The sequence below is a fragment of the Carcharhinus amblyrhynchos genome, chromosome 3 (assembly GCF_965287045.1).
Source record: "Carcharhinus amblyrhynchos chromosome 3, sCarAmb.v2.hapA, whole genome shotgun sequence".
Classification (NCBI taxonomy): domain Eukaryota; kingdom Metazoa; phylum Chordata; class Chondrichthyes; order Carcharhiniformes; family Carcharhinidae; genus Carcharhinus; species Carcharhinus amblyrhynchos.
The window spans coordinates 31,070,355-31,096,227 of NC_137326.1; the positions used below are offsets into that span (position 1 = coordinate 31,070,355).

The 25,873-nt window shown below is 41.7% G+C and overlaps 2 protein-coding genes across 3 annotated transcripts in view; one reads left to right on the plus strand and one right to left on the minus strand.

Annotated features, from left to right (window-relative positions):
• The first annotated feature begins 6,185 nt into the window (after positions 1-6,185).
• Positions 6,186-8,284, plus strand: kctd6a (potassium channel tetramerization domain containing 6a). Its single transcript, XM_080182930.1, has 2 exons — positions 6,186-6,318; positions 7,267-8,284. Exons 1-2 carry the CDS (start codon positions 6,292-6,294, stop codon positions 7,951-7,953), a joined length of 714 nt encoding a protein of 237 aa, XP_080039056.1. The 5' UTR covers positions 6,186-6,291; the 3' UTR covers positions 7,954-8,284.
• A 314-nt stretch (positions 8,285-8,598) lies between these two features.
• Positions 8,599-25,873, minus strand: part of LOC145338550 (peroxisomal acyl-coenzyme A oxidase 2-like) — a 55,736-nt gene continuing 38,461 nt past the window's right edge. For both annotated transcript variants that reach the window (XM_080182927.1, XM_080182926.1), the window contains 4 exons: positions 22,016-22,121; positions 20,337-20,554; positions 13,251-13,383; positions 8,599-10,457 (listed from right to left, as the gene is read on the minus strand). In XM_080182927.1, the coding sequence (XP_080039053.1) occupies positions 10,395-10,457; positions 13,251-13,383; positions 20,337-20,554; positions 22,016-22,121 (520 nt within the window). In that variant the 3' untranslated portion in view covers positions 8,599-10,394. The remainder of the gene's footprint in view (positions 10,458-13,250; positions 13,384-20,336; positions 20,555-22,015; positions 22,122-25,873) is intronic.

The window sequence follows — 25,873 nt, forward strand, 5'->3', positions numbered from 1 at the left end:
ATCTTTCCCCTGCCATACTATATTGAATAAAGTTATTGTAATAACTTCGAAGGTGACTCATTGTGGCTTGGAGTTATAAAGGATTTATTCCCCACAATACTTATGTATGTACAAATAATGCTCTGACAGAACTGTAATGCATGCCTACATCTTCTCCCTGGCTCCAGCTAAGATTCTTCCCCGACCTAGAACATGCGCCCATGCACCCAACAGCTCAGCTTCCCACGTTGCCTCTCCATAGAGCCCTGTGGATCATGTGACCCTCAGGGATCACCCCTTAAAGGAACCATGTTCCAACACACTTTCCTCACCCCACCCCACCCCACCCCCAACTCCTGAGTTGACCTATGAATAAAAGGAATATCATTAAACATAGGCGTGCACAGCTCCACAAGACATCAGGGACACCCCAGGAACAACTCATCACAAATTCAGTTGGTCAGGAGGCTTCTGGATCCTGAAGAATGTCTCAGTTTGGCACTTGGATTTTCAGTGAGTGAAGAATCTGGGCGAGCAATTGCAAAAGGCAAACTCATCAATCCGGGTTTGAGATCCTCCTCTGTAGCTGTATCCTTTTCGATTTCAGAAATGACTTCACACTTCCAACAGAAGTCCCTGTATCAGCAGCTGCTGAATAAAGTGGGATCTTCTAGTCAGTGGTGTAATGGCAAATTTTGAGGTGCAAGAGCACTAAGGAAATGTGTTGACTATATCATTTCTAAATCTGTTATTGTATCTGTTCATCCATTGGATGTGGGTGTTGCTGGCTGGGCCAGCATTTATTGCCCAACCCTAGTTGTTCACAAAAAGGTGGTGGTGAGCTGCCATCTTGAATCGCTGTAGGTATACCCACAGTACTGTTAGTGAATGAGTTCCAAGATTTTGGCCTGGCCCTCCTGCGTGGGTTCCTGCTTTCATCATCAAGAAATTTTAGTTCATATAAATTTCTGTGGCCACTCACCTAACTCATAAAGTCACATTCACACAGCATTCCTGTGCTCAGTGGCCTAGAGCGACTCTTACATAAGAAATAGGAGCAGGAGTAGGCCATCCAGCCCCTCGAGCCTGCCCCGCCACTCAATAAGATCATGGCTGATCTGTCGTGTCTCAGTTCCACATTCCTGCCCTCTCCCCATAACCCTTAATCCCCTCGCTTATCAAAAACCCATCAACCCGCGTCTTAAAAATATTTAGCGAGGCAGCCTCCACCACCTCAACGGGCAGAGAATTCCAGAGATTCACCACCCTTTGAGTGAAGAAGTTCCTCCTCAACTCCATTCTAAACCGCACCCCCCCCCCCTTTATCTTGAGGCTGTGACCCCTAGTCCTACTGTCCTTTCTGAGCGGGAAGAGTCTCTCCACCTCTATCCTATCCATCCCATTCATCATCTTGTATGTCTCAATGAGATCTCCCCTCATTCTTCTAAACTCTAACGAGTACAAGCCTAGTTTATTCAGCCTCTCCTCATAGCTCAACCCCCTCAACTCCGGTATCAGCCTAGTAAACCTCCTCTGCACTCCCTCCAAGGCCAAAATATCCTTGCGTAAGTACGGCAACCAAAACTGCACACAGTACTCCAGCTGCGGCCTCACCAATGCCCTATACAGCTGCAGCAAGACCTCCCTACTTTTATATTCAATCCCCCTCGCTATGAAGGCCAGCATCCCATTCGCCTTCCTGACCACCTGCTGCACCTGCAGGCTGGGTTTTTGCGACTCATGCACAAGGACCCCGAGGTCCCTCTGCACCGTCGCCTGCTGCAGTTTTTCGCCCCGTAAGTAATAATCTCAATATTTGAATTATTATCCTTGATTGAATCATTATCCTTGTTCTGAAGCCACATTCTAGTTTTGTAACCTCTTTCAACCATATAATTCTCTAAGATATCTCCATTCCTCTAATTCTAGTCTTTCTCATATCCTGGTTTTCATTGCTCCACCACTGCAAACAATGCCTAAGCCGTAAATTTGGAGTTTCCTTCCAAACTTTCTCCAGCCTCTTAACTCTCCTCCCTTAAGGCACTTGCTTTAAATTTACTAAGCTTTTGGAACCTGACTTAGGACCTCCATATTATCTCTGGTGTCATGTTTTGTTTGATAGTTCCCCTGCAAGCTAGTATATGGGATGTTTACTACATTAAAGTTGTTACCTAAATTTAGGTTGCTGTTGTAGATAGTATAACGGGAAGTGAAAGAGCATTACTCTTAAAGCACTGCCTCTGACCCTGATTGCCATCCTTGCCAATCCCCATACACTGTCCCTTCACCAAACTCTCCGGCCCTGATATTTCCAGCCATTGAACTCCACTGTTGGACATTGAATCTTTTCTGAAGACTCTTGAGAGTCTTGATCAGCAACTTGATCTCATCTATCTCCACCTATTTTACATATCCAATTTTCCTTTCCTTTGAAGAGAAAAATATGTAATGTGCCCCTTTGCAACACAGGCAGTTTTGAGATTTTTGAACAGTTGTTGTTTTCTATTTATGGAACTAGAGGTGGATAATAAATACCAGCCTTTTAGTGATAGGCCATCCAATAAATAAAAAGAAAATCTCTGTGGGTCATTGACCTAAAATTTAAGTCTTTTTTCTTTCCATGGATGCTGCCAGGGCTGTTGAGTATTTGTAGCATTTTCCATTTTCATCCCAGCTTTGAGCGTCTTTGTGTGTAACTGAAGTCCTGCATCCTTTGCTTTATTCTATCAAATCTCCTCCAAAGCCTCTCCAAGGCCAATGTTTTCATATACAAATTAAAGGGCAAAAACCTTAAATTTGATGTTGAAATTTGAATCATTCAATAATAACCAAACTATAGACCTGCATTAAACTACACTTACAGCAAGCACAAAGACAGCAGTTCATCACTGACTGCAGCTAGGCAGAATGTGAACTTGGGAATTTGGTGCATAAGGGGACTTTGATGTACTGAGGAAACCAGGTAAGTGATTGGTTGGCTAATAGTTTGCTCATTGATCTTTCAAATCTTGGGTTATTTGCTAATAATTGTAAGGTTTTATTAATAAGATTTGCTAACAGATGTAGAGCTTAGTGGAAGTAAGTTTTATTAATTATGGGAGGATATATTAATTATAAACTGATAATTATAAACTGATAAGAAAATAATACTAAATGAATTAATTCACGTTTTTCTGTCAAGAGAAAAGTCATGGTGTTGCAAGTGTAGATGCTTAATCAAACTTGAAGACTCAAATTAATTTTTTGTGGATAAAATTTAAAAGCTGCCTGGAGTCAGAATTTGAAGCATTTTAGTTGATGCTTGGGGGAAAAGAATAGATAACGGGGAGGAGGTGAAGAATTGGATATATCAATCTCAGAAATGAATTTGTGGAATAACATACTGACAAATGCATAATCGATTGATAGATATATGCAAATTGTAGGAGGGTGCTCAGTAAAATGCATATATTAAAAAAGCACAAACCAAAACAAAGAGGAAATGTAAGAGAGAAGCTGCAACACATCCAGTCTAAAATTAACAGCAAATTCAAATGATCAGATAATGAAAGAGAGATTGCTTTAATTTAGAACACCAATGATAGATTATACATAATTATTTATATGATGTCCTGTTAACAAGACCAGCACTATATTGTAACACACTTGGATTACAGCAGGCTGCCAGCTTTGGGTTGCCTTTTTTCCTGTACTGTCTTATCACTACCTTAGTACGCAGATGCAGCTCAGATTTGAGGAATGAAGTCTTACTTCCATGCAAAAAGGGAACTTGCACTTCTGTGGATTGCCTAGATTCCTTTGATGTACAAGTTGGTAAATATTGGTAATATAACCTACAAATAATTTGATAAATTATTGTAGGCTATATCTTCCATTATGAAAATATAACATGCAAACCTGAAGAAGTAGAAAAAACAATTTTGGATACACTGGTATGTGTGAATGCAACGTTCCTGATTCAGATTTAGAAATTGAAACAAAGTATTAATCCATGGTACCAATAATGACTGAATTTATACATTTCAGTTTTACCATACAACAGGAACTTAGCATAGCAATCTCTCACCCTATCAATTATTGGAAATTTCCAGTTATTTGGTGACTGAGTTTGAATTGTACAATACCCTTGATTTGGGAATTCAGGACAAATACAGTACAAATGAATTGAAATTAAATTGTCAAGCACAAGGAATTGTTAGTGACCCGTCCGTGTACAATAACAATTGTAAGTATCTAGCACAATGCTTTTAACAGCTGAAAAATGCCCTAAAATGTGCAGATTAGGTTGATTAGCCAAACTAAATTTCCCCTTAGTGTCCCAAAACATGTAGGTGAGGGAAATTAGCAGGGTTAATACATGGAGTTATGGGGACAGGGTCTGGGTAAGATGCTCCTTTGGAGAACTGATGCAGTCTGGTTGGATCAAACGGCCTGCTTCTGCACTGTATGGATTCTATGATGATAGTGAAGATGGTCAGGCAGGTGATGTGGCGCAACTGCAGAATGTCAGAGTTCCTGGATACCAGTGTGATCCAGGGCAGACACTTCTGTAGTAAGTGCTTGAGGGGCTTTGGCTCTGTGTAATTGAGCTGGAGGCGGAGCTGCAGACACTGCAATACATCGGGAAGGGTCAAACCCCTTAGATTAGAGTCTTCTGATTTGGTCAGTGGTCAGGGACAACAGGATGTGACTGCAAATGAGACCGATAAGAGCTTAGAAAATGTAAATGTGGAGGGGCCTCAGCCCTTACAATTGTCTGATGCATTTAAAGTTCTTGCAGCTTATGGGGGATGACTGGGGAGTTGCAGGGTAGATGAGTGGGGACAGAGGTTAATAGGAACGGAGCAGTAGGGGGATAATATGGTCATAGGGATTGACATAGTTCTCTGCAGTTGAAAGGGTAAGTCCAAATAGTTGTGTTGCCTACATGCTGGCAGGGTTCAGGATGTTGCTCAGGCTGGAGAGCAATTTGCAGTGGAAGGGGATAATCCTCTTGTCTTGGGAACTGCACCACTGGGATGGGCTTCACCTGAACTGTGCTGAGACCAGTATAACTAGGAAATTTTGTTTTTTAGTTAGTATGTGGAATTCTCTTCAATTTACTTCACAATGCAGAGAACAGAGGAGTCTGACTCATTAATTTTATTCAAGGCAGATTTTTAATAGACTGGGGAATTAAGGGTTATTGGGGATGAGGGGGATGGGAGAGTGAGCAGATGGCAAAGTGGTGTTGAGAGCCTAACCAGATCAGCCATGACCTTGCTGAATGGTGGAGCAGGCACGAAGGACAGAATGGCCTACTCCTGTTCCTAAGTCCTCCATTCCTAAGTACTAGCCGTATATTCAAATCTAAATCTTGGTTTACAATTGCATTTCAATGCAATATTTATCTTGTTTCTCAATTATATGCTCGGGTTTGAAAGCAGAGGAAATAATATTATAATTTATTCAGGTTCAGAAGCACTCGAGCAGGTTTCTCGTTTGGATGAGTGGATCACCAAAGCAACAGGATGAAATCATCTGGTAGATGTAAAAGTGATATACTCCACACATTCGCCAGTTGCTTGTCTGATATCGGACAACGGTAGATAATGGTATGACATTGTATTTTGAGTTTCTCGTTCTGGTTCTTTCAGTCGCCTGTTATAATTATAATGTTTCCGGTATAGATTGTTTTATTTTAGTTTGCTAAATGCAAAAGAGCATAGGCTATTAGCAGCTGTAAATATCTGTACTATCCTTCAGTGATGTAGTCTTTTCAATGCAACCAAGTTAATATAGTATTTTTAATTGCTTGGATATCTGGAAAGCATATTGTTGCAGTTTGTCATCTGCTACTTGTATGGTGGCCAGCTTTTAATTCAGTTTGCCCAGGCTTTTTGAGCCCAGTTACCTTTATAATTTAAATATTAGACCATTCATTGTACTAGTCCCACTGATGCGTCTGGAAGGCTTCTGAGCCATTCAGGCAATACTTCAGGGCTATAAATTAAAGTGTCAAGAATATATTTTAAAATCTGAAATTCCCTTGAGTATCTCTGGATTTCGTTCCTTTTTAAATCCATAACCTTTGTCGGATGAATCTCCCGCAAATTGCCGCTTTTATTGTTTCTCTCAAGTGAAGCGCTGCCTTTATCAAAAATGGCGGCGTCCAGTTCAAAATGGCACACCTCGCTCTTTCCCCAGTGCGCATGCTCGCTGCTTGCGTATGCGCACGAAGCTATCGCTTGGTGGTGTGGCTGCGCGAAGAGATCGATCTCCCTGCTTGCTGCGGGGAGAGTGCTGAGCTTTGGATCGGAGAGAGTGGAGCGGATGGATAATGGAGACTGGGGACAGGCGGTGAGGCTAGTGCGGCGGGGGCTGCCCTCACTCTGATTGCCTCTCGCTAGCGCGCGGGAGTGGGTGGGTGGAGTAGTGGGCCGCGCTGTGGCCGGAGAGACCCAGGGCTCGCTTTCAGGACCGAGCCAGAGGTGCTGCGTGGCGCCCGTTCGGTCGGCCAACGCTGAACACCCACCTTTCCGACGCTGTGGCTGCTGCTGGCTGGTGTCAGTACCGGTGAGAGGCGGGCGCCTTATCCCTGCCGCTGCCTCAGCGCCCACCCGGTCTGATGTTTGAGCTCATGTCAGGAGGGAAAACAGATTAGGGGAAACAGTCTGGTTTCACATCTGAAAGACTCGTCTCAAAGAACCAACCGCCACCCGCCCCCGAACCAGGGAGCTATTGCAGCAAATGGGTTCATTTTGCATTGTATATTAATGTTTACCCGCCCATTCTTTAGCAGTCTTGTTTAAAGATGAGATAAAGTGACGGGGAAAAAACACATGATTTGTTTGATGAATGTGCCTGAACATTGTTTATAGTTCAGATTTCCACAGCATTGTTTTTATGGACATTGTTATCCCCTGGTATATTGCAGTGATCTAATTGTGTCTGTCAGTCTTGAGCATACTACATAGTAATATTTGAGTTTGGGTATGGAAAAAAACTTTAAAACACGAATGGGTAGAGAATGATGTATTTAATGTGAATTTAGTGCGTCCCACGATTGGAATTTCAGTATTAGCCATTCTTTCCTTGGGACGTCCGTTGCACCACAGATTCCCTAAATTGTTTGGGTAAGAGATTTTTTTTTCCAGCAAAATATTGCTTGGGGGTTGAATAAATTAAACACATTGAAAAAGGTTTCAGTTTTATAATAAATTAGGTACGACAGTTCAGTTTGACTGTTAGAATAGGGACAAAGCATTTGTGGGATAACTATTCATGTCCTAGTTTTTTTCATTTCAGATGGCTGATCCAGTCACCCTTAATGTAGGAGGACACTTGTATTCAACATCAATATCTACACTAACTAGATATCCAGACTCCATGTTAGGAGTAATGTTTAGGGGAGATTTTCCCACTGCCAAAGACTCTCAAGGAAACTATTTCATTGATAGAGATGGACCTCTCTTCAGATATATCTTGAATTTTTTAAGGACTGCAGCTCTAACATTACCTCATGGCTTTAAAGAAATCGACCTCCTGAGAAAAGAGGCTGACTTTTATCAGATAGAGCCTTTGATTCACTGTCTGAATGACCCCAAGCCTCTTTACTCCTTAGATACATTTGAGGAGGTGGTGGAACTGTCCAGCACCCGCAAGCTATCCAAATATTCAAATCCAGTAGCTGTTATAATTACACAACTGACTATAACTACTAAAGTTCACTCGCTGCTGGAGGGTATCTCAAACCATTTCACAAAATGGAATAAACACATGATGGATACCAGAGACTTCCAGGTGTCCTTCACGTTTGGACCCTGTGATTATCACCAGGAGGTGTCTCTTCGTGTTCATCTGATGGAATACATTGCAAAGCAAGGCTTTACCATCAAAATGACAAGGGTACATCATATGAGTGAAAGAGCCAATGAGAACACTGTGGAACACAACTGGACCTTTTGTAGACTGGCACGAAAAATTGAAGATTGACTATCTTTACAATGCTAATACATGTAACCACATGATGGACTGTAATGGATCACTATATGGCAGAATTTAATTGAATACCCAGGTAACCATGTACTGATTTCTAAGTTCTATAACTTTTATTGTAAAGTTACATTTTGTAAAATAGTAAAGTATTCCAATGCATACTGTAACCAAATGATGCTGTTAAGTATTAAATGTATAAGATTCCTTTGCAGTTTTATGATTAACTTTTTAACAGTATAATAGATTTAAATTTAAATGTGAAATTGATGTAGCTTTTCCTCATTTGTTCCCTACATGTACTTATGAAATAAATGTTAGACTATCAAAATCCTAGTCTTTGTGTATGTTTCTTGCCTAATTAAAGGTTTTTGATGTATAACATCTACCTGATCAGTAATATGTATTTAAAATTAATATAACAAGCTAACTTTTAAAATTTGGGAGATTTTATATGATACACTGATGCAAGTTTAACATGTTTGACCATTGCAAAATTTTCAATTTTACAGCAAATTGGTCACCTTTTAGAATCAGACCAAATGCTCCATTTTCTTCAACCAAAACTTTGAAACTTTAAGAATCAAAAATGCTATCAGAAACAGTTCACATTCAAATTGTGCAAAGTGACAGTTTTAATTTGAATTGATGTTTGTACAGAAACTATAAAGATGTTTATTTGTATTTCTTTTGCATTACATGAGTAAACCTTTGTAGCATTGAGATTTGTTCTTAACTGCATTGTGTAGCTGAGATGAGTAATTTTATTCACACATAACCACAATAATTGAGAATTTTTGTTGCAAACAAAAGATGCTACGTTCACCCTTAAATTATAGCCAATGTCGTTTTAAGATTGATAAAGACGCTGAATGGAGATTTATCACCACCAGCAATTTTACCAAGCAGAGTGGGTTGTAAATTCATTTATTCTTTTAGGTGAAGCAATATTATTCAAACTAATTTATTTGATAAGTCTGGAATTTTGAACTGAATGGGATTCACATTTTTAATTCATTGAAAATTTGGCAATTCTAAAAATTGCCACTTTAATAATGTTGCGGCAGGAAGGATATGGGTAGGATACTGTTTTGGAGTCATAAGAACTAGGAGCAGGAGTAGGCCACCTGGCCCCCGAGCCTATTTTTTTGCCTTTCAGTAAAATCATGGCTGATCTTCTTATGGACTCAGCTTCATTTACTTGCCCATTCACCATAACCGTTGATTCTTTTACTGTTCAGAAATGTCTACCCTTGTAAAATCATTCAATGAAGTGGCCTCAACTGCTTAGCTGGGCAGGGAATTCCACAGCCTTCTGGGTGAAGAAGTTCCTCCTCAACTCAGTCATAAATCTGCTTCCTCTTATGATGCCATGCCCCCCACTTCTGGTTTCAACACTCCACACCTCCCCCCCCCCCCCCCCCCCCCCCATGATTTGATGCAGATTCAATGGGCCAGGTGGCCTTTTGCTGCACTGTAGGAATTCTATGGTTGTGAATATCACTGGTGAGGCCAACATTTATTGCCCATTCCTACGTGTCAGCTACCTTCTTGAACTGCTGCAATCCTCGAGTTGTAGGTAAACCCACAAGAAACAGTAATTCTGCTATTACCTTAAACTGAGAACTCGCCTAATATTGAATTGACAGTTCTTGACATTAACCAGATATTTCTAAAAGTAACTTTGTCTTATTATTGAATCATGAATTTCTGTTCTGCTACCTCTGATTTTAGGTTATGCTGTTTTAAATTTCTACAATGCAATCCAGATAGTCTGTTGTATGGTTCTCTCATGCATGAGGAATCAGCTCTCCCAAGTGTTGGTTGGGCATTTTGATCAACAATCTGACATACATTTGCAGGATTAGAATTTCAAATGAAGTGAAATTTGTTAAATCCATTGAAGAATTTGTTTTATCTTTCCAGTCTGCAAATATTCTTCAAAAAGACAAGTGTATCTGCAACTATAACCCAGTATAAAATGCAGGTGAGATGATTTGATAGGGAAGGGGGAGAAATGCAGCCATATGCCTTAAATGCTATATTTGGTTCTCAAATATTGTTGGTAATGGAAAAAAAAATCTTCCTGGGTTTATTTAATAAAGGCTGACATTAGTAAAATGCCCAAATGCAGAAAATATTCTGCAACATTTTAAGCACAATAAAAAATACATTTATATCTGTAATTTGCTGAATATAAGTGCAATAGTCCAGGGACTGATGTCTAAAATTCAATTAAAATTAGTACATCCATTCTGAAAACAAGTACAAGATAAACATTAACATTGAACCTTAGATCAATAACTGATTTTTTTCATTATACTTGCATTTTTGTGAATAAAATGGCTGTTAATATTCTCTGTTACCATTTATGATGATTAGTATTCCAGGCTGTTTGCATAGCTTTAACCACAAATTACAAAACAATGCAGTACAGTATATTACAGCTTGGATTGTGCTAATTGAAAATGAGACTTCAGGTATTTTTCATATGCGTGATTTACCTGTGGAAACAAAATCAGTAAACTATTTTTAAGTGACCACTGTAAATTAAAAGAATTTTAATTTAAGAACTGCATCTCAATCTCTGCATCTGGACAAACTCCACGTTCCGTCAAGAAAAAGATGCAAGAGTTCAAGGACACGTACCAACTGACTCAAGAACAGCTTCTTCCTTGCTACCATCAGACTTTTGAATGGACCTATTAAGCTTTAAGGTTATCTTTCTCTACACCCTAACTATGACTATAACACTACATTCTGCATTCTCTCCTATATACAGTATGCTAGTGTAGTGCACAAAAAAAACTTCTCAGTGTATATGAATACATGACTAATAAATCAAAATATCATTTATTTTAAATGCATATCCAGAGAGCAAAGTCAAATGAAACAGGTTTATATGGTTGAACATGTACCAACTTTTATTACATTAAAGTACATTATACACATGAACAAAAACATGTAGCAGTGAAGCTTAATATGAGGTGATTGTGCAATACGTGAGATGTTACATTCTTGAAAAATTGTTCTGTGTCCTTGTGATAATCAAAATGCACCCTGAGCACCATCCCTTGCAGGTAGTGTAGGATTGCCAAATTACTTCATGTTACCTGACAGAGATACCTGAAGACCGAAGGTTGTTTTGTAACAACCTTTGTGAATCTTGAGTCATAAAATCCAATACGTCTATGCTGGCTCTGCAAGAGCAACTTGGCTAGGCTTACTCCTCCACCTTTCCCTCTAGCCCTGCAAGTCTTTTCCTCTTCAAATAATGATCCAATTCCCTTTTAAAGGCTATGGTTAAATCTCTCTCAATTATACCATCAGGTAGTACATTCCAGATCCTTAACCACTCGCTGTATAAAAAAAATTTCTCCTGTTGCTTATTTCACTAATTAGCATTCACTGATTCAGGATCCTTCCACCAACAGGAACAGTTGCTCTCTAGCTACATTGTCCTGGCCCCTCATGATTTTGAGCGCCATCATCAAATCTCTCAATTTTCCCTTCTGCCAATGTCCTGACTGATCCCAACTACTGTTCAACATAATTTGGAATTTCATTTATGTTTGTGCAAATAAAATTTGTGCAGATAATTTGCTCTGGCTGATAAGAATGCAAGAAAGGAAAAGGATGTGGGAACTATCTCATTAGCATGGGAAAGTAACTCAGTGGAATTCAGTGCAAAACCTTACTGGACCATAGAATAATACAGCAGCACAGGAAGTGGCTTTCAACCCACTATATCTGATCAATGAAAGAGCTATTAATCCCATTTCCCATTAGCCTTGCAAATTCTCTCCCTCTCGTTAATATATGTTAGCCTTGGCTCAGTGATAGTTCTGCAACTGATTAAATGTCTTGAGTTCAGTTTATTGGTATCACACTTAGGCTTACATTAACACTGGAATTAAGTTATTGTGAAATCCTCTAGCTGCCATGCTCCAGTGCCTGTTTGGGTACACAAAAGTGGAATTTAGCTTAGCCAATGCACCTAATCAGCATGTCTTTCAGACTGTGGGAGGAAATCGGAGCACCCAGAGGAAACCTGTGCAGTCACAGGGAGAACCTGCAGACTCCACACATTGACTCCAAGCTGGGAATTGAACCCAGGTCCCTGGCGCTGTGAAGCAGCAGTACTAACCAACGTATTCAAGCCTGACTCCAAGTCTTGAGTACATAATCTGAGGTGATAGCACAGTACTGAGGAAGTGCTGCATCGTTAGGTGCTATATTTATTTCAGATGAGACATAAAACCAGTGTTCAGTGGTTAAAACTGGAGAGTTCTGCTAATATCCCAGTCACAATCTATCCCTTATATACATATGCAATCAGAACAAACTAACTGATAATTAATTTTGTTGCTGTTCATGGGACTCGTATGCACAACTTGGCTTCTGCACATGCCCAGAAAACCAGATAGGATTGTGCTTCAAAAATATTTATTTGGCTGTAAAGTACCTTTAACACATCAGCATGAGACATTATGTAAATGCACATTCTTTCTTTTTCATACTGACTTTGAAAATACAAATCAGCAAGGTTGGTGTCTGAATTGGCATTTAATGGATATTATGGGATGAGAGGAGAACTTACCCATCCACATTGGTAATTATATATTATGTAATTATTATTGTTATGTAATTATTTGAGTTCACCAGCAGTACAAACTGGGTATTTGGATGTGTACTTGCCAAAAACGAAAGGGGGAATTGCAAGAAGAATGTACCTGAATTTACAATTTACTATGTTAGTGGTCAAGCTTACACATATATAAAATTAGCTTAATTTATGTCATACCTATGCAAACATGGGCCTGAAAAAAAACAAATATCACTGTTTGGACAAGACAATGTAAATTTTGAAGTAGAACGGTACCAGATTTGTCTTGGGCCAATTTGATTCCATCCCTTCCTCTATTTTTAGGGGGCAAATGCAGAGTGAAATCGGCAGTTAACGTTTGTATTTAATAAGTTAATGTTGGTTAGTGGTTTCATGGTTTACACCAGTAGTACAAAAGTCCCAAATTACCAGATGCAAAGTTCTTTCCTCCAGTAAGTGCAGCAGTTTATAAATTTTATAATCACAGAAAATGTAGCATTAAATTACATTTAAAAAGAAAATGTTCTTGGGATTTGAGGGTGATTGGCTAAGACAGGTGTGAGGGGAGATTGAGAAAAGCAGCGGATTTCTCTGATTTCACTACAATTAGTGCTCAAAGGAAATCTTCCCAGGGAACATCACTGAGAATGTTGTATGTACTACAGTTACCAACAAATGAAGCTTGAAGTACCTTTGCATTTGTGGGAGCTTTCTGAGCCCATTCGTAGAGGCGTTCGTAAACATAGCCATCATAGTTACCAATAGCAGTATTCAGCTGTTTGTCAGAATAATCAAACGCATCCGTTATGGAGACAGCATTCTTCCTAAAGATAGTATTTTTTGTAAGAAACAGTTGTATACATTCATTGCATGTATATTAGGAATACAGCATGTCAATTGGTACTGCTCACTACAGTCTGAGGTCTGGAATTCTATTTCTGTGCATTACTATAAGCTATAATACAAAATATTAGTGAACAACTTAACTTTTCTTTTTATTTATTTTGTGGGACATGGGATGGGCAATAAATGGTGGCCAGCTAATGATGCCCTAGTTGCCCTTGAGAAGGTGCTGGTGAGCTCTTGAATCGCTTGAGTCCATGTTCATAGGTTGACCTACAGTGCTGTGGGGAGGGAATTCCAGGATTTTGACCCAGCGACTGTGAAGGAATGGCAATCTATTTCCAAGTCAAAATGGTGAGTGGCTTGGAGGTGAACTTGCAGGTGATGGTGTTCCCATTTACCTACTGCCCTTTCTTTCTAGATAGAAGCGGTCGTGGGTTTGGAAAGTGCTGTCTAAGGATCTTTGGTGAATTGCTGCAGTGCATCTTGTAGATAGTACACACTGCTGCTACTGAGCATCAGTGATGGAGGAATTGAATGTTGTAGATGTGGTGCCAGTCAAGCGGGCTGCTTTGTCCTGGATGGTGTCAAGCTTCTTGAGTGTGGTTGGAGCTGCACCCATCCAGGCAAGTGGGGAGTATTCCATCACACTCCTGACTTGTGCCTTGTACCTTGTAGATATGGATAGGCTCTGGGGAGTCAGGAGATAGAACATAGTAAACTACAGCACAAACAGGCCCTTTGGCCCACAAGTTCCACCGATCACATCCATAACTACCAGGCCATAGAACTATCTGTAACTCCCAATCCCATTAAATCCCATATACTCATCCAGAAGTCTTTTAAAAGACCCCAGCAAGTTTGCCTCTACCACCACCGATGGCAGCTGATTCCACTCACTCACCACCCTCTGAGTGAAAAACCCCCAACATCTCCTCTGTACTTGCTTCCCAGCACCTTAAACCTGTGTCCTCTCATAGCGACCATTTCAGCCCTGGGAAATAGCCCCTGAGAATCCACCCTATCTATTCCTCTCAGCATTTTATAAATCTCTATCAGGTCGCCTCTCAAACTTCGTCTCTTCAGGGAGAAGCGACCTAGCTCCCTCAACCTATCTTCATAAGGCATGCCTCCCAATCCAGGCAACATCCTTGTAAATATCCTCTGCACACTCTCAATAGCTTCCACACCCTTCTTGTAGTGAGGCAACCAGAACTGCGCACAGTACTCCAAGTGGGGTCTGACAAGGGTCTTATAAAGTTGCAGCATTACGTCCTGACTCCTGAACTCAATCCCTCAATTAATGAAGGCCAGTACACCATATGCCTTCTTGACCACATCCTCCACCTGCGAGGCCGATTTATGAGTCCTATGGACCCGGACCCCAAGATCCTCCTGCTCCTCAACACTGCTAAGACTCCTATCCTTGGTATTGTACTCCTTCATCCCATTGGTCCTGTCAAAATGGACCACTACACATTTATCCGCGTTGAAGTCCATAGATGACGAGTTACTCGCCACAGTATTCCTAGCCTCTGACCTGCTCTTGTTTTTATGCAGTGAGTCCAGTTGAGTTTCTGGTCAATTGTAACCCCAAATGATGTTAACAGTGGGGGATTCAATGATGATTACACCATTGAATGTGAAGAGGCGGTGGTTAGAATGTCTCTTATTGGTCACGGTCATTGCCTAGCATTTGTGTGGCACGAACATTATTTGCCACTTGTCAGCCCAAGCCTGGATATTGTCCGGATCTTGTTGCAGTTGAACATGGGCTGCTTCAGTGTCTGAGGAATCGTGAATGGTGGTGAACATTGTGCAATCATCAGCGAACATCTCCACTTCTGACCTCATGATGGAGGGAAGGTCATTGATGAAGCAACTGAAGATTGTTGGGCCTAGGACACTGCCCTGAGGAACTCCACAATGTAACGGTGGTAAGGAGTCTCACAACACCAGGTTAAAGTCCAACAAGTTTATTTGATAGAAAACCCACAAGCTTTCGGGGTTTGCCCCTTCATCAGGTGAGTGGAGAGTTCTAGTCTCAAACAGAGCATATAAAGGCACACACAGTTTACAGAATACTGATTAGAATGCGAGTCTACAGCTAATCAATTCTTAAAAGTACAGACAATGTGAGTGGAGATAGCATTAAGCATAGGTTAAAGAAATATGTGTATTGTCTCCAGACAGGACAGTAAGTGAGATGTTGCAAGCCCAGACAAGTCATGAGGGTTACAGATCCCAAGATCCCGGTTGAGGCCATCCTCATGTGTGCAGAACATGGCTGTCAGTTTCTAATCAGCGACTCTGCGCTGTCGTATGTTGTGAAGGCCGCCTTGGAGAACATATACCCGAAGATCAGAGGCCAAATGCCCATGATCACTGAAGTGCTTGCCAACAGGAAGGGAACAGTCTTGCCTGGTGATTGTCGAGCGGTGTTCATTCATCCGTTGTCGTAGTGTCTGCACGGTCTCCCTAACGTACATGCCTCGGGACATCCTTTCTTGCAGCGTATCAGGTAGACAACGTTGGCTGAATTGCAAGAGTATGTGCCGTGTACCTGGTGGATGGTGTTCTCACGTGAGATGATGGCATCCGTGTCGATAATCCGGCATGTCTTGCAGAGGTTGCTGTGGCAGGATTGTGTGGTGTTGTGGTCACTGTTCTCCTGAAGGCTGCATAGTTTGCTGCAGATAATGGTCTGTTTGAGGTTGTGCGGTTGTTTGAAGGCAAGAAGTGGGGGTGTGGGGATGGCCTTGGCGAGATGTTCGTCTTCATCAATGACGTGTTGAAGACTCTGAAGATGATGTCGGTAGCTTCTCCGCTCCGGGGTAGTACTGGACGATGAAGGGTACTTTGTCTACCGTGTCCTGTGTTTGTCTTCTGAGGAGGTTGGTGCGGTTTTTCGTTGTGGCGTGTCAGAACTGTTGATCAATGAGTCGAGCACCATACCCTCATTCTTATGAGGGCATCTTTCAGCGTCTGGAGGTGTCTGTTGCGATCGTCCTCATCTGAACAGATCCTGTGTATACGGAAGGCTTGTCCGTAGGGGATGGCTTCTTTAACGTGTTTAGGGTGGAAGCTGGAGAAGTGGAGCATTGTGAGGTTATCTGTGGGCTGAGGTGACCGTCCTTGATGGAGATGCATGTGTCCAAGAAGGCAATCAATTCCAGTGAATAGTCCGTGGTGAGTCTGATGGTGGGATGAAACTTGTTGATGTCATCATATAATTGATTGTCCACCATGAGTCCAAAGGAAGAAAATGTCATCGATATATCAAGTGTATAGCATCGGTTGAAGGTCCTGTACGGTGAAGAAGTCTTGTTTGAGTTGATGGATGCGTTCTTTGGTTGAATCTGCAGGTAACTGTCTGCAATGTTCCTCATTGTTCAGTTGTTGATCAACTTTTTTTGTAGTAATCCGTTCTGTTCAGTATGACAAATGGCCCCTCCTTTGTCTGCTGGTTTGATGACAATGTTGTGGTTGGTCATGAGAGCGTGAATGGCGTTGCATTGTGCCTGGGTGATGTTCGGGGCTGTCTTGTGAGTGCGGTTGATGAATCTGGTGTTTGTTGCACCTCCTAATGGCTTGGGCATACATGTCCAGCCGAGGGCAGCGGCCTTCTGGAAGAGTCCAATTGGACTCTTTCCTCTTCAGCTGTTGCACTACGGATCTGTCTGCTGTTCCAGTTCATTGGCTGTTTCATTATCTTCACTGTTGGCCTCTTGGGGTTTGTGGAAGAACTCCCGCAGCCTCATTCGTCTGATGAATTTCTCTGTGTCCTCTGTGAGACTGATGGGGTCCATTTTGGTGGTGGGGCAGAAATTGAGCCCTTGGCTGAGAATTTCGACTTCATCTGGTTTAAGTGAGTAGTCCGACAAGTTGACAATAGACTTCCCTGTGGTGGTACTGTTATCTACTGTGGTGCCGGGGGAGGCTGTTCATCCCACGTACTTCCCGCGTTGGAGATCTCTACTGCCTCCCAAAGATACTCAAGGCAAACACACCCAGCCATCCCATCGTATTGGGCAATAGGACCCTGTGCGAGAGCCTGTCTGGCTACGTCGAGGGCATCCTGAAATCCATTGTACAAACAACCCCCAGCTTATGTCATGACATGTCAGACTTCCTACAGAAACTCAGTGCACATGGAGCAGTTGAACCAGGGCACTTCTCGTCACAATGGATGTCTCGGCGCTCTACACCAACATCCCCCACGACGATGGCATTGCTGCAACTGCCTCAGTACTCAACGCCGACAACTGCCAGTTTCCAGATGCAATTTTTCAACTCATCCGCTTCATCCTGGACCACAATTTCTTCACCTTCAATAACCAGTTCTTCATCCAGACACATGGAACAGCCATGGGGACCAAATTTGCACCTCAATATGCCAACATCTTCATGCACAGGCTCGAACAAGACTTCTTCACTGCACAGGACCTTCAACCGATGCTATACACTCGATACATCAATGACATTTTCTTTCTTTGGACTCATAGTGAACAAACAACTATATGATGACATCAACAAGTTCCACCCCACCATCATACTCACCATGGACTATTCTCTGGAATCGGTTGCATTCTTGGACACGCGCATGTCCATCAAGGACGGTCATCTCAGCACCTCACTGTACTGCAAGCCCACAGATAACCTCACGATGCTTCACTTCTCCAGTTTCCACCCTAAACACGTTAAAGAAGCCATTCCCTACGGACAAGCTCTCTGTGTATATAGGATCTGCTCAGATGAGAAGGATTGCAACAGACACCTCCAGACGCTGAAAGATGCTCTCATAAGAGGATATGGTGCTCAACTCATCGATCGACAGTTCCGATGTACCACAGCGAAAAACTGCACCGACCTCCTCAGAAGACAAACATGGGACACCACGGACAGAGTACCCTTCGTCGTCCAAATCATTCCCCGGAGGGGAGAAGCTACTGACATCTTCTTCGGGGTCTTCAACATGTTATTGATGAAGACGAACATCTTGCCAAGGCCATCCCCACACCCCCACTTCTTGCCTTCAAACAACCGCACAACCTCAAATAGACCATAGTCCGCAGCAAACTACCCAGCCTTCAGGAGAACAGTGACCACAACACCACACAACCCTGCCACAGCAACCTCTGCAAGACATGCTGGATCATCGACACGGATGCCATCATCTCACATGAGAACACCATCCACCAGGTACACGGCACAAACTCTTGCAACTCGGCCAATATTATCTACCTGATATGTTGCAAGAAAGGATGTCCCGAGGTATGGTACATTGGGGAGACCATGCAGACATTATGACAACGGATGAATGAACACCACTCGACATCACCAGGCAAGACTGTTCCCTTCCTGTTGGCGAGCACTTCAGTGGTCATGGGCATTCAGCCTCTGATCTTCGGGTAAACGTTCTCCAAGGCAGCCTTCACGACATATGACAGTGCAAAGTTGCTGTGCAGAAACTGATAGCCAAGTTCCGCACACCTTAACTGGGATCTTGGGTTCATGTTGCACTATCTGAAACCCTCATGACTTGTCTGGGCTTGCAGCATCTCATGTACTGTCCTGTCCTGTCTGGAGACAATACACACCTCTTTAACCTATGCTTAATGCTACCTCCACTTACGTTGTCTGCACCTTTAAGAATTGATTAGCTGTAAAGACTCGCATTCTAATCAGTATTCTGTAAACTGTGTGTGCCTTTATATGCTCTGTTTGAGACCAGAACTGTCCACTCACCTGACGAAGGGGGAAACCCCGAAAACCTGTGGATTTACTATCAAATAAACTCGTTGGACTTTAACCTGGTGTTGTGAGACTCCTTACTGTGTTTACCCCAGTCCAACGCCAGCATCTCCACATCCTGAGGGACTCCTGCAGAGATGTCGTGGGGCTGAGATGACCGACCCTCCACAACCACAAATGTCTTCCTATGTGCCAGCTATGACTCCAACCAGCAGAGAATTTCCCCCGATACTCACTGATTCCTCTAGTCTTCTAGGACAGATCTCTAGATCAGAAAATCAAAATGTTGGCAAACTCACTTTGGAAAGAAAATAGTAGCACAAGCAGAACTTCCGCTCCCCTAGCCAAACTCTGCCAGTACAGTTACAACACTGGCATCTATCCAACAATGTAGAAAATTGCCCAGGTATGTTCTGTACACACAAGGTAGGACAAATCCAACCCAGATTACCACCCAGTCAGTATACTCTCAATCACCAGTAAAGTAATGGAAGGGTTTATCAACAGTGCTATCAAGCAGTACCTGCTCAGCAATAACCTGCTCAGTGATGCCCAGTTTGGGTTTCTCTAGGCCTCCTTGATGCCATACTCGGTCGAATGTGGCCTTAATGTCAGGGCTGTCGCTCTCACCTCATCTCTCAAATTCAGCTCTTTTGTCCAGGTTTACAAGGCTGCGATGAGGTCAGGAGCTGAGTGACCCTTGGTTTTTCTAATAAACTTTACGACTGTACATACAACTAATAAGATTCCAACTAATTTAGTGTTTGGATCAAACATTTTTTAAGTGGACTGTCTAGAAATTTTTAAACTCACCTACAGGACTCTTTCTCATTTTTGTATCTTGCAGTATTCATTAAACATTTTCAATTATCAAATATAAAGCATGCATCAGAATGAAATCATTGATCGTACTTTTAGCAGTACTAAGTCAGCAGCAATTTGTTGAGCATGCTCTAAGACAGGAGGGGGTGCAAATGGTATATTCTGCATATTGTGAAAATAGATCTGATCATTCGCATTCAAAAACAGGTGATTGCAGTTTATGATAACAGAATCTGCTCTGCAGTTGTTAGCAAAATTTTGCTTTATCCTTCATTCTTATTAAAGTTTGCATTATGCACCAGATGCATACAAATATTTTTCCCCATTTAAATTCCTTGTGCACAAGAAATCATCTTACCGGACAAGAGCTAGAAGATCCAGTTGACAGGCGGTCACCAAATCTAGCTGTTTTCCAGTCATAAAACCATCATACAAGAAATCTCCAGCATTATCCAGAATGCCTGTCAAGGCGTAAAGATCACACAACATTTTGATCACTTGCTGAATTTCAGGCTCAAACTTTAATCCCTCCATTGTCTCAACGAAGTTCTTCACAAGTATATAATGGCAGTGAGCCTGAAAAAAAAATCAAAGAAAACACATATAGGTAAAACAGAACCCCTGAACCCTGAAAATAGATTATATATTTCCTCCCTACAAAGGGCTGGGTGAACTAATTCACTCGCAGTTCACTGCTTTGCTAATGCATAGATCCAGGGGATTTGTGCACAAAAGAATCATTTTACCAGGCAAGTGCTAAAAGATCCAGTTGAAAAGCAGGAATTTTCCTGAAAGGAACACCAAATTTGAAAGAAAGAAAGAAAATTCTTCGGATGCATCTCGTGCCAGACAAGTTTGCTGACCTGAATTAATTTTCTTGTTCCAAGCCTCCTCATACTGACATAAAGTCAACACAAAATGTAAAAACAGAAATGAGAAAACACTGATGTGGAATCTTAAGTTGAAAAAATTATGGAGCTTGATGGTATAATATGAGCTGTGTAGCAAAATAGCATTGATTTGGTTATTTATAGTCCAAATCTAAACCACCCATGTTATTAGGAAGTAAATACAGTAAGAAGTCTCACAACACCAGGTTAGAGTCCAACCAATTTATTTGATAATAATCTTACAAGCTTTCAGAAAAGCCACCTGACACCTTCCACGCACCTTACGAAGGAACACTGCTTCCGAAAGCTTATAAGATTACTATCAAATAAACTGGTTGGATTCTAACCTGGTGTTGTGAGACTTCTTACTATGTTTACCCCAGTCCAACGCCAGCAACTCTACATCATCAGGAAGTAAACCATTCATACATATATTGTTGAAACTTCATGCATCAATTAATCTGCTTAGGGAATTCCCTCCAGTGTCATCAATGGGATCATCCCATGCATGAAATCGAAATATACATTTTATTTCCTTTTGCTGAATAAATCAAGGTTCCGATTATTGGTGATTTTCCCTCTCATACTCCAACACATTTTTTAAAAAAGTTCTTGTATTCTGCCTTATAAAATCAATTTGTGATGCAAATGTCATAAAGCTGTTGCTGGTAGTGGCATAGTGGTATTGTTGCTGGACTAACAATCACAAATCTAGGGTAAGGTTCTGGGGACCTGGGTTCAAATCTCATCACAACAGATGGTGAAATTTGAATTCAATAAAAAAAAATCTGAAATTAAAAGTCTAAAGATGGACATCATTGCTGTAAAGACCCGTCTGGTTCACAAATGTCCTTTTAGGGAATGGAATCTGTTATCCTTACCTGGTCTAGCCTACATGTGACTCCAGATCTATGGTAATACAGTTGACTCTCAAAAATGCCCTCAATTCAAGCACAATTAACAATGGGCAATATGCTGGCCTAGCTACCAACACCAGCATCTAACGAGTTGATAAGAAAATTTATTATCCATCATTATGCAAGAAAAATAAGTGATTCAAAAAGAAACCTAACTGCAAGATAATTATGGATGAATTAGTGTCTGTTTCTTGAACAAGGAAATAAGAACATCTATACTATAATCTTACAACAGCAGCCTTTGCTAGCTGCACAGAAGTGCTATTCCAGGCAATATATTGTTCAACTCCAGACTGAAGGAGAGACTGTAACTTGATCCCAGCATCCTTAATCAGCCTGAAAGAAATAGATCACAAAAGTAAGCCGAAAAGCAGTTTAATTAAGATACAAAATGATTCTTCACATGAGATATTATTTAAAGTGCATTGTGGAGGGTATGGATTTGTTACATCAAAGAAGTGATTTCTGCACTACTAAATACGATTTGTTTTTTTTGTCATATGTATTAACATAGCGAAAAGTATTGTTTCTTGCATGCTATACAGACAAGCGTACCATTCACAGAGAAGGAAACGAGAGAGTGCAGAATGTAGTGTTACAGTCATAGCTAGGCGGTAGAAAAAGATTAACTTAATGCAAGATAGGTCCATTCAAAAGTCTGATGGTAGTAGGGAAGTAGCTGTCCTTGAGTAAGTTGGTACGTGACCTCATACTTTTGTATCTTTTGCCCGACAGAAGATGATGGAAGAGAAAATGTCTGGGGGGTGTGGAATCCTTAATTATGCTGGCTGCTTTGCCGAGGCAGTGGGAAGTGTGGACACAGTCAATGGATGGAGGCTGGTTTTACGATATTGACATTCAAGTTATTGCATTTACTTAAATTATTTAGGGAAGGATTCTGAGTGGCTAGCACACTGAATAACATTAAATAGACGTGCCTTATATCACAATTAAACAGATGGGATAAAACGTAGACATGAAAAAATAAATGGACTAGCATTTTATAAAAAAACTAATTCAAAAGTTAATTATGTCTACATTATTCAGCAAAAAGAAATAAAATGTACATTTCAATTTCATGCATGGGATGATCCCATTGATGACACTGGAGGGAATTCCCTAAGCAGATTAATTGATGCATGAAGTTTCAACAACATATGTACGAATGGTTTACTTCCTGATAAATGGGTAGTTTAGATTTGGACTACAAATAACCAAATCACCTCACTATAGGAAGGACGTAGAAGCTATTGAAAGGGTACAGAGGAGATTTACAAGGATGTTGCCAGGACTGGGAGGCATGCCTTATGAAGTTAGGTTGAGTGAGCTGGGACTCTTCTCCCTGGAGAGACGAAGGTTAAGAGGCGGCCTGATAGAAGTTTATAAAATGTTGAGAGGAATAGATAGGGTGGATTCTCAGAGGCTATTTCCCTGGGTTGAAATGGTCGCTACAAGAGGACACAGATTTAAGGTGCGGGGAGGCAAGTACAGAAGTGATGTTAGGGGTAAGTTTTTCACTCAGAGGGTGGTGAGTGAATGGAATCGGCTGCCATCAGTGGTGGTGGAGGCGAACTCGCTGGGGTCTTTTAAAAGACTTCTGGATGAGTATATGGGATTTAATGGGATTGGGGGTTATAGATAGGTCTATGGATTGGTAGGTGTTGATGTGATCGGCGCAACTCGTGGGCCGAAGGGCCTGTTTGTGCTGTAGTGTTCTATGTTCTACGTTCTAAATCAATGCTATTTTGCTACACAGCATCATATTATACCATCAGAAGAAATTCCAAACATGTTCCCTTCACATTAGCCTAGAATATGAGAATTCACGTTATCCCCTATTAGCCAAATGAAGATTTAATTCCAATAACATTAATTCTAATTTATAGTATGGGTGCCCTAAGAAGGGATTCACATAGGGTGTCGTCAATATCATGTCCATAACTGGAAACTCACTTCATTGTCATCTCTGGCTCAGTCAGTCGTACTTTAGCCTGAGACAGAAAGTCATTGGTCTCACCCCAGAAACTTTTACAACATAGTATGAGCTAAAACTCCAGTGCAGTACCGAAAGAGTGATGCACTGTTGGCAGTGTCATCTTTTGGGTGAGATGTTAAAACTGAGGCCTTATTTGCCTTGTCAGGTTAAGCAGAGGAACTCTCCTCATGTCCTGGCCAATTGTTATTTCTCCACTAATATAACTAAACAGATTATCTGTTCATTATCATATTGCCATGTGCAAATTGGCGGCTGTAACAGTGACAACATTTCAAAAGTGATTCATTTGCGGTAAAACACTTTGGGACATCCTGAGGTTGTGAAAGTTGTTATATAAATTCAAGCCTTTTTTCTTTCCTGATGGTGAGCAATACTCAGTGAAAATTAAAACTCCCAGCTGTAATAATAAATTATAAAAGTTGAATGGGTGGCACCTTTATATTGTGCAAACATTTTCAGATCGTTCTTCTGTGCCTCCTCCTGGCCTCAAAAATTTATCTAATGCCCCAGTAATCAGAAATAAATGCATTATTCAGCACTGGGCTTGACTAGAGCCTTGTACATTTTCAGCACAATTGCATCCAACTTGTATTGGCAATATAATTTATTATTCTGTTTACTTTGATAATTACTGCTTTGCAATAATTAGATGTTGTCTGTACTGATCTTATTATCACTGCCTGACGTCATAAAGCTGTTTCCTGGCTAGTTCAATGCCATTCATCAAGTTTAAGTAGATTTTCTATTTTACTGTAATGGACAGAAAATCATGAACAACCATTTCCCAAATTGCACTGGGAGAATAGTAGAAAATCTGTGTGAATGCATCTTACTTTTATATGTATCCAATTTCATCAGAAAATTTCCATCCTACAGAAAACGTTACAAGGTCTCGCAGGTGGAGGATGTGGTCAAGAAGGCATATGGTGTACTGGCCTTCATTAATCGAGGGATTGAGTTTCGGAGTTGGGAGGTAATGCTGCAACTTTATAAGACCCTTGTCAGACCCCACTTGGAGTACTGTGCGCAGTTCTGGTCGCCTCACTACAGGAAGGATGTGGAAGCTATTGAGAGTGTGCAGAGGAGACTTACAAAGATGTTGCTTGGATTGGGAGGCATGCCTTACGAAGATAGGTTGAGGGAGCTAGGTCTTTTCTCCCTGGAGAGACGAAGGTTGAGAGGCGACTTGATAGAGGTTTATAAAATGTTGAGAGGAATAGATAGGGTGGATTCTCGGAGGCTATTTCCCAGGGCTGAAATGGTCGCTATGAGAGGACACAGGTTTAAGGTGCTGGAAGCAAGTACAGAGGAGATGTTAGGGGTGCTCGGGTCTGGGATGTCGCATCTGGGCTGCAGAGGAACCTGGAGTGGGAGGGTGAGAATCCGGTCGTTGTGGTACATGTGGGTGCCAGCGACATAGGCAAAATGCGAACTGAGGGTCTGGGGAGGGAGTATGAAAAGCTGGGAATGGAATTAAAAAGTAGAACCGACAAGGTGGTTATCTCTGGGCTACTGCCTGAACCGAGTGCAGACGGGCGTAGGGTTGACAGGATTAAGGAAGTGAATGGGTGGCTCAGGGATTGGTGTGGGAGGAATGGGTTTGAATTTATGGGGCATTGGCATCAGTATTGGGGTAGGTGGGACCTGTTCGGGCGGGATGGGGTGGGTCTGAACCGTGCTGGGACCAGAGTGCTGGCGAATCGTGTAAAGAGGACTGTAGACAGGGCTTTAAACTAATTAGGAGGGGGGGGGGGGTGCGACGGTAGGTGACATTACGAGGCCTAAAGTTAAGGAGAGGGTACAGGTAAGGGTGGAGGCCGAGGATGTCCCAATAATAAAGGGAGTAGGGGGCGTGAGTATGAATAGGGTCCAGGGGAAGGCTGGGATGAAGGCACTTCATCTGAATGCACGAAGCATTTGGAATAAAGTGGATGAGCTGGTGGCGCATATCGACACAAATGGATATGATCTGGTGGCCGTTACAGAGACGTGGCTGCAAGGTGACAGGGACTGGGAGCTGAATGTCCAGGGGTATCAAGTGTTTAGGAAGGATAGGCGGGAGGGAAAAGTGGGGGGCGTAGCTCTGCTGATT